Consider the following 9,646-nt stretch of genomic DNA (forward strand, 5'->3'; position numbering starts at 1 on the left):
TTACAATGGAAGTGATGGAACTAACTCAGACTGATGAAGCTGAATATAAGCTTCACATCAACTTTTAAATGACTGTGTGGACACACTGTGGATTTTGGCCTCCATCACTTCCATTGAAAGCACATTTGAAGGATCTTTTAATATCCAGTATGAACAGGAGGAATGATTACAGCGAGGAAAACCTCTTTCACTGTTCATATGAACACCTGACTCTTGGTTTATGACACACTTTTCATACAGTTTTGCTGCCACATCTCTCACTCAAAGCTATGCTGTCGTTTGTCTCTGCCTGTCTGTAATGATACAATAAAGGAGATTACACATCACTTCTGTTTTAGCAGACAGAACCTCTGAGTTAACATTAGACGCGCAGTCACTGCTTCCATATCAGGAACAGGACATGTGTTGTCCCTCTGTCCACTTAAAATCAAGTCAAATACCATAACACAATTTTATCCATTTAACCATGAAAACTATAATGTTTTTATGGTTAATTTTATCTGATTAACCATGAAAACATTATATAACACCTGAGATCCTCCTCCTGCTGCCTTGATATTCTGCCAACAGGCTTTTTCAAAAAGCACAATCCTGACAAACTCTGAGCTCTGTTCCTCATAATCACCTGGGTGTTTCTCTTTCAGCTCATTCTTCTCTTGCTCAGGCTTTTTCCTTAAGTCCTCCATTTCTTCTTTCAGACGTTGTTCTTTGTGTTTTGAGCGATCAGCTAACAGTTCATACTCTTTGCTGTGTCTCTCCTCTGCTTCTTGCATTTGTCTCTCATGTTTTTGCTTCATGTCCTTTGTTTCCTTCATGTGCTTTTCTGTCAGAGCTTCTGAGTCCTTTGTGTATTTCTCTCTGAACTCAATAAACTCTTCAGTTTGTTTTCTGGTCTCCTCTTCATATTTCATCTTCATTTCATCCATTTTTTTCTTGTAGTTTTCCTCTAAATCTTTTCTCTCTTTCTCCTCTTGTTCTCTACTGATTCGATCTTCTTCTCTTTTCTTTTCACGTTGTTCTCTTTCCTGCTTGTGTTCGTCTTGGAGCTTTTTTATTCTTTTCTGCTCCTCCTTTAGTCTCTGTTCATCTTCTAGATGTTTGTCCCACATTTCTTTTTGTTTCTTCTCCCAGGCTTCTTGTTCTTCTCTCATCTCTTCTCTGCTCTGCACCAGCTTTTTATCAATGATTTGTTTTTCTTCTGATTCTAACTTGATCTTTTTCTCCAAAGCTGCAAGTTTTTGTTCCCACTCCTGTCTTTGAATGTCTTCCTGTCTTTTCCTCTTCTTGTCTTCTTCTTCTCTCTTTTCCTGTTCTTTCTGAATCTTTTCTTCCTTCTCCTGAAGTTGTTTGTCTCTCAGTTTTCTCTCTTGTTCAATTTCTGCTCTCTGTTCTTCTATTCTTCTTTTCATTGTTTGCATTTCTTCTTCATGTTTTTTTTCAAGGTCCTCCCTCTCTCTCTTTAAGGTGAGGAAGGTTCCTTTGTTTTCATGAACAATGTTCTCAATCTTCACCATTAACTGTTTATGGTCTTCATCAAACATGTTGTAGAGTCTTCCTCCACATTCCTGAAGGAGCTTGTTGACAGAAACACTTGTTTCATTCCACTGATGGCAGTATGTGGTGATGATCATGGAGTGTTTAAAAGCATCTTGATCAAACAAACTCAGGATGAACTTCGGTGTTTGTCTGTTCTTCTCAGTGAAATCAGAAGGCTTCACTAACAGCAGCAGAACATTTGGTCCTGGAGGACAAAGAGTCACACAGTTCTTCATCTCTTCTCTCACTGTTTCCACAGACAGACTGAAGATATGTGGAGTTTTCACTACTGTTAATGGTTTTCCGTTCCACTCTCCAGACACTGACTCACACTGTGTGCTTAGAGAAAATCTCTGAAAATCAAAAGATTTTTTCTTCATGATGAAGTTTCCTAGTTTCGTCTTTTCTTCCTCACTTTTCCCAAACAGCACAATCCTGAGTCCATGAACTGTCACAGCAGAAGAAATAAAAACAGTTACATTCTCATCATCCTCCATTTTTACATTCTGTCATTTCAAAAAGACAAGAGAACTAATATAAGATTTGCTCTTAAATTCTTTTGGTTTTGAACATTAAAATTCACTCCATGAATCTTGATTCACACATTTCTAAACATGTGACAGTTTCTTCTTCATGGATCATTTATCAGTCAGCTGTGTCACTGTTCAAAAATGTGCATCACATCTGTATTAATGACACGTTTTACAGTTTCTAGATAAACACAGTTTGCCAATAAAATCCACTGAAGAAGATCAGAAGCTTCAGAAACAAATAGCAAGTGAACCTTCAATGAAGAATTTATCAGATAAACTCCATCTTACTAATGTGCAAATAATAACTGACCTCTTTCAGTAGTGAAGTACTTCATGTGTACATTACACACATCTACATTGACATTTGACAACACTGCAGAAAAGTTCATATATTGTCTCCTAAAAGTCAAAATTGATTTCTTTAAACCATGAAGAATATCTTTCCCTGATCTAGTAGTTTTGGGTTCTTGAACTTAACCAAACTTTAACCATAGAAGTGAAAGATCAGAAAACTGAAAACTAATATGAGTTCATTTTCTCAAAATATCACAAAAACAGACGTATCAATGGTCAAACTAAGTATGTACAAAACTGTACAGCGGTAGTTATACTATGTTACACTATATTATGTTATAGTCATTTAACAGATACTTTGTCCAACACAACTTCAGTACAATAACTGCATTCAACCTCCATAGGAACAAGACCTGGAGCTTATTCTCATTTTGAACACAGGCTCAGATACATCAAAACATTTTCAACTCATATTTTTAAGGTTTTAACTCTCTAAACTGAACACTGCCACCACAGACTGCTGAAGCATTTAATTAATGAAGCATTCAATGGGCTTGATGAAAAGTCAGAGGATCAAAGTTATTGTAATACATCCTGAGGGGGATATAAATGTGTGAACAAATTTCTTGGAAATTCCATCCAACAATTGCTGAGATATTTCAGTCTAGACCAGAGCTGTCTACAGAGCCTCCACCACTGACATCAATAGACAGCCTGATTAAAAACATATACGACATAGTGCTACACAGCTAATGCCATCAGGGATGATGTTTTGTCATTTCATAGTGTGAATGTTTCCTTGTGGAAAACAACTGATTCTTTGTCTAGGACACCTCATGAGAACCCAAACGAGTGCATTTTCTCTGTTCTAGTCTGTAGTTTACAACAGTCTTTGGATGTCATGGTTTTTAACATTCCTCATCCTGGATGTCTGTCACCTTTACATGTCATGCAGGTTGTGAAAGATCGCTAGTTGTTTTTTTTCAACATGTAGTCTAATATGATTTTTGGTTACAGTAGGAGTATGTTTACCTAATATGACACAGTGGCCATCTCAAAAGACATAAATATCCTTTAGTCTGGTAGCAGCATAAAGCAGCAATTCATTTGGTTGAAACTATTTTTCCTGGCAGCAACAAAATTTGAAAGAAGCAGTAAAAATTATGTTCATTAACATGATCATCAAAATGTTTTCCTTCACTTACCAGCAGCTCGAGCAGGATCCATGTTAGCAGGCACTGAACTAGTTAACCTATCTGTCCAATTCTCAGATTCATCACAGCTCAGATGCTCTCCGTTATTCTCCCTCACAATTTGACCCAAACGTGTCAACAGCTCAGAAAGTTCAAGATCCTTCTGCTTCAAGTATCTGTATCTACACATTCTGATCATGGGTCCTAATGTTGGATGTTGCTTATAGTTTTCTGTGAGACCTGAACTCTCCTCAGTAGGTGTTGATATCAGTATCAGTGAACGATCAAATGATCGAACACTGAAGTTTTCAAGGACCGTTTGTAGTCTCAGTTTGTGTTCCTCAGTGAAGTCTTCAGGCTGTAGAACCAGCAGGAACACATGAGGTCCAGGATCAGAGAGACTCACACAGTTTTCTATAAACTCTGTCAGTTTGTCTTCGGAGATGTTTGGAAGCAGCAGATCTGGGGTGTTGATGAGAACTATTTCTTTCGGCTTGCATCGTCCTCTGACTCTCAGACAGCAGTCTGGTGCTTTTTGAGTGTCGAACACAGTCCCACCAAACATGAAGTTCCCCACTGAACTCCTCTCAGACCAGCTGTTCCCCAACAGAACAACCCTCAGCTCAGACACTGAAAAGAAAACACAATGAAACAGACAAACTTAACATCAACAAACCTGTAAAACGATCAATGTGACAAAATGTTTCTCTATTTAAATCTTATTTGCTGATAACCAGTGAGAAAATTTAAAGAGGCAACTGTTTGTGAAGTCACAGCTTCTCCAGTCAGATGGAAAGATGGAAATCAGTTTAATTTTTGTGCATCAAGTACACAACATGTTCAGCTTAAGTTAGCTCAGCTTCAATCAATAATGTTAAAAACCCCAGACCAAGCCAGAAATCTTGGTGTAGTCATGGATTCAGACCTGAATTTTAACAACCACATTAAGACAATTACAAAGTCAGCTGACTATCACCTGAAGAATATATCAAGAATTAAAGCACGTTTGTCTCAGCAGGATTGGAAAAACTTCCATGCATTTATCTTCAGTAGACTTGGCTACTGTGACAGTGTCTTTAAAGGTCTCTCTAAAAAAGACATTTCATCAGACAGCTGCAGTTGATTCAGAACTGAGGGGGGGGGGGGGGGGGCTGCATCACATCACTCCAGTTCTCAGATCTTTACACTGGCTGTCTGTCTGTCAAATAATTGATTTCAAAATACTGCTGTTGGTTTAATGGTTTAAAATACATCTCTGATCTGCTGCTACATTATGAACCATCTAAACCTCTCAGGTGGTCTGGATCAGGTCTGCTTTCTGTCCCTAGAGTCAAAACTAAATTTGGAGAAGCAGCTTTCAGTTTTTATGCTCCACATATCTGAACAAACTCCCAGAAAACTGCAGGTCTGCTGCAACTCTCAGTTCTTTGAAATCACAGCTGAAGACTTTTCTGTTTGCTGCTGCCTTTTATTAAATCAAATAATCATTCATTTCTTACACTGTACACTGTAACTTTTATTCTTGTATTTTATACCTGTCTTATTCTATATTAGCTTGTTTTTATTTTATATGTAACTTTTTTTAAAAATTTTATTTAAAAGTCTTTTTATACTGTCTTATGTTTCTTTTACATTTTGTGCACTGCACTCTGAATTGTTGTGTTGTTGAAATATGCTGACAGGGAAACTGCTTGTCTAGCTCCTCTGAATCGCGTTTCTATCTCTGCCGATTCAGAAATGATTCAGAAATTCCAAGAATCGATTCACATTTTTCAGTCTTGCCACGACGCTGTTTTTCATTTTTTCCTGACATGAGTTAAATCCCATAGATGGCGCAATGACGCCGCGCCAGTTTTCGCCCAGACTCAACTCCGAGGGGAAAAAGGGAGTGAAGTGAGACCCCTATTCCACTGGGAGCGTGTCAGAAGCGGAGCGTCTTCACTGTGGGGAAGCCTTTAAAGTCAGTTGTACTCCTACTACAGTAATTACAGCAGCCTAGTCAAAGCTGATAAAGAGCCTTAAGGCTACCGTAATTACTGCAGTAGCACGGCAACTAAACTGCCCAATTTTGTTAACTTGCTCAGCTTTTGTTGATTTGGTCATTTTCCTTTTTGTGCTTCTTCTGTGGTTAAGTAGGCTACATAGTTATATGGTTTCTTTGTTCGTCTGTTTTAATTGCGTTTATTGTTGATATACGACCAGGAGTCTGCACGGTGTGTTTTATTTTGAAAATTGACTGGATGCTCAATGCTGTTTCTGTGTCTCACTTCCTGCCCAGCTCGATCTGCTCTGTGCTGCTTGACGCAGCTTCCGTAAAAAAATAGATGAGGTGCCTATCTTTAGCACAGCAGAGCGGAGAGCCGCTTCTGGGACACTTCTGAAACGTGCCGCGGCGCACCCAGTGGAATCGGATACATTGACTAGAGTGGCCACGATCAGCTCCGGCGGCCGCGACGGAGCCGGAACGCGGTGCACACGCGCCCGGTGGAATTTAGGAGTAATGCCATTATCAAGTGCTGCAGCGCACCTCCGCAGGTTTGTGTGGTTGTGGGCATGTTTATTTGTAACCGCTGTGAAACAGTCAGAAAATAAAGTTTTATTCCTCTCATTCACCGGCTTTCTCACTACCACCGCTCGCTTTCCTCATCCACTCTCTAGCTCACTTTAGTCAGCAAAGCCTAACTTTACTTTTTATGTTATCAAACGAAGAGAAATGTCCTCCCCTCTTCCTAGTAATGTTTTTGTCAAATAACAGGTTGTACAGCGTTACAGGTTGCGTTTCTCCAAAAGATGACTCTGGTTTAACTTCTCACTGCGGCCCCCGCAGCCTAACGCACAACACACAACCCGTGAGCCTGCCAGGTGCTTACCTTTGCAGCTAAATATAGCAGGCAGCTATTGTTTATTTGATTTTGTTATTTGAAGTATGAATTTAAGTTATTATTTGAGGTTTTGCACTTAGCAGTTTATCTTTGCAATCATTTTATTTTTTTTATTTGGCTGCCTTGGTTTCCTATTGAATGAGTGAACTAAAGGAACATAAATCTTGACATTGAGTAATAAATGTTTACATTTGATTCAGTGTGATTTTTTTTTCTTTGAGACCTATGAAAGTGTCTACTGCAGTCAAATGGAAAGACATCAATCTAGAATCAAATCTATGAATGTATTGAATTGAGAATTGATTATGAATCACAAATTGATTGTGAATCGAATCGTGATCCCAAGAATTTGAATCAAATCAAATCGTGAGATTTCCTGAATCGTGCACCCCTATAAATCAGACAGCTTTGAACTTGTTGGAAAGTGATTTTTTTTCTTTTGATGGAGCTAAGCTAGCACTCTCCCTCTGCATCCAGTCTTTGTGCTAAGCTAGGCTAAATACATCCAAGATCTATCTTTGTACTGGACACACAGAGATGAAACTGATATCCATTTCTTATCTGACTGTGGTGCAGACGGCTATCAAGAGGATTTCTCAAACTGTCACCACCTGAAATTAAACATTTTGCCAATAAATATATTGGTGAGAGCCGCAAACTGATGAGTGGGCTCATGGGGAGCAAGTGTGCAAGACAGCAGGCTGCCTCCATGTTGCTGAGATTTTTTTTAATTATAAAATGGGTTTGACATAACATTTGTAAGCTAAGCTAACTAGCTTCCATTTTCTGGGTGAAATACAAAGTGAACAGCACCATGGGTCCTCCCAAATGTGGACATCCATCTGAAGTTGCTTATTATAAATACTTAACACTATGTGGACTTAAAAAGGTTTAAAAAAGGCCTGTATCAACATTCATAGGATTTACAGAACAAAGTTCCCCAGTTTGTAGCTAGCTATGGATGCACCCACTCAGGTCGAGGCTTAAAGATGTTTCCACAAATATGTCCAAAACTTGTTGTATCCTTCTTTGAAAAATGGGAAAATGTGCACAATAGCTACAGTCTCATTACAGTTTATATTTCCTTATAGACAAAAAGTGAAAAAAGAAAATCAGTTAATTTTTAAGACATGTTTTATCTATATTTTCCATTTTTTGAAAAACAGAAAAATTTGCACAGTACCTGCAGTATCATTACAGTTTATGTTTCCTTATAGACAAAAAGTGAAAAAAGAAATCAAGACAGGAGGAAACTTGTCACATGTGGGGTGAATCACAAAACAGTTATAACCTAATTCAGTTCAGATTGACTTACTGGTGGGAGGAAGTACTTGATTGCTGCTTTTGCGTTCCCGGGACTTAACATCATCTCCCTCTGTGAAAATGCACACAAATAACATTTATTGACAAACCTTAACACCTCGATGCTGTGATAGACCTGCCCATGAACACTAAATGTCCTGAGGTTGTTAACATGGGAGTAGAAAGAGGAGGACACAACTAGGTCCAACATTTAACCAAGTACATGTTAAAACTGACATAAATTCTCACATGTGGTTTTCCAGCTCTGATTCAGAACTGATATCTGACATCTAGTCCGTCTAAAGACGCCAGTTCAAAGTCTAATATTAAGAAAACATTCTCATTTATGAACTTATTCTACTTGTTTGATCTTGTCCTCTCAACTCATCTTTCATCATTACTTTCAGTCTGACAAGTCTGTTATGTTGAATATGAATAAAAAAACGTGTTTTGTGCATCAGTCTTCATGTTCCCAGAACATTCTTGAGTTAAAAAACATGATGTAAATGACATCCCATCTATAATTATTCATGCTCCCATTGTTGTAGTCATTATATTTTGCTGCACTGCTGCCACTGACAGCAAGCTTTGATTTATAGGAGTATTTTCACCACTTTGTATCACAGCTCATGTTAGCAAGATATAATATCATGTCCAGTGAAAGTAGAGAAAAGAGAGAACAAAGACAGAACAAAGTCCTCCAGTTAGTAGCTAGCTACAGATGCACCCAATCAGAGGCTCGAAGCTTACAGATGTTTCCACAAATATATCCAAATATTGTTGTATCGTTCTTTGAAAAATGGGAAAATGTGTACAATAGCTACAGTATCATTGCAGTTTATATTTCCTTATAGACAAAAAGTGAAAAAGGAAATCAGTTCATTTTTAAGACAAGAAGAAACTTGTCAGACTGGTATGAATCACCAAAACAGTTATAACCTGACTCAGTTCAGAGTGACTTACTGGTGGGAGGAAGTACTTGATGGCTGCTTTTTTGCTCCATGTACTTAACATCATCTCCCTCTGTGAAAATGCACACAAATAACAATTATAGACACACCTAGATGCTGTGATGAGATATAATATCATGTCCAGTGAAAGTAGAGAAAAGTAACATGGCAAGAAATTCACAGAAAAAGACAACATGTTACATGTCAGTACATATTATACTGTAACGTAATGTTTTATCACCACCAAGTGGAGGTCCGTTACCCTTACAGCATTTAAATGATGAATAATGTTGAATACCTGATATTAACCTGAGCATAGTGATTATGTAGTGTGTTGAAATAATTTCAAATGTGCGCTCTGTTATTTATAAAAGGAAAAAGAAAACTAACTTATACTGAGGAGAACAGAACATTCATATCTATAATATAAAAGTCAGATTAGACTCACCAGCTGCTGCAGTCGCCATGATGTCACTCAGCTGGAAACATCACAGACTGATTCATCTGGACACCAATGGTAATTTTTTAAGAATCTACATAAAAGGCACAAGAAAGAAAAGTTAGATTATCTTCATACATTACCTGTCCTGTAACATCACAATCATAAGACAAGAAAAAAACATCAAACTAGTAACAGGTGATAACTGTGATGTTGGACAGTTTGATGGACTTTACCTGCATGTCAGTGTTGAAGCTCTGCTAACATGTCAAAACTGTTCTGGAGGCAGAAAAAAACAACTCAGTAAACAGTGAAAAGAGGAAACAACAGAACTAATATCCTGTAAAGGGCAATCTGGATTTATTCATTCAGTAAATTTGTTGAGAGAAAACTTGCATCATAACCACATCTAACAACAACAAGAACACATGCAGTGACAGCTACTCATGGAGGGATTAATGAACGGGACTACCAGGCTCAGACCAGGGGCCCAAGTGGTCTCAATTTGAAGTGACTG

The 9,646-nt window shown here is 38.1% G+C and overlaps 1 protein-coding gene across 1 annotated transcript; it reads right to left on the minus strand.

Annotated features, from left to right (window-relative positions):
• Positions 1–257: 257 nt before the first annotated feature.
• On the minus strand, positions 258–9,414 carry LOC137171831 (uncharacterized). The gene is made up of 7 exons (XM_067575992.1): positions 9,366–9,414; positions 9,139–9,223; positions 8,704–8,763; positions 7,754–7,813; positions 3,569–4,186; positions 531–1,984; positions 258–293 (listed from the first exon to the last, which is right to left on the minus strand). The coding sequence occupies exons 2-7, from the start codon at positions 9,155–9,157 to the stop codon at positions 258–260; spliced, it is 2,247 nt and encodes a 748-aa protein (XP_067432093.1). The 5' UTR covers positions 9,158–9,223; positions 9,366–9,414.
• Between the last annotated feature and the right edge of the window lie 232 nt (positions 9,415–9,646).

This window comes from Thunnus thynnus, chromosome 2 (assembly GCF_963924715.1).
Source record: "Thunnus thynnus chromosome 2, fThuThy2.1, whole genome shotgun sequence".
In the NCBI taxonomy this organism is placed as follows: domain Eukaryota; kingdom Metazoa; phylum Chordata; class Actinopteri; order Scombriformes; family Scombridae; genus Thunnus; species Thunnus thynnus.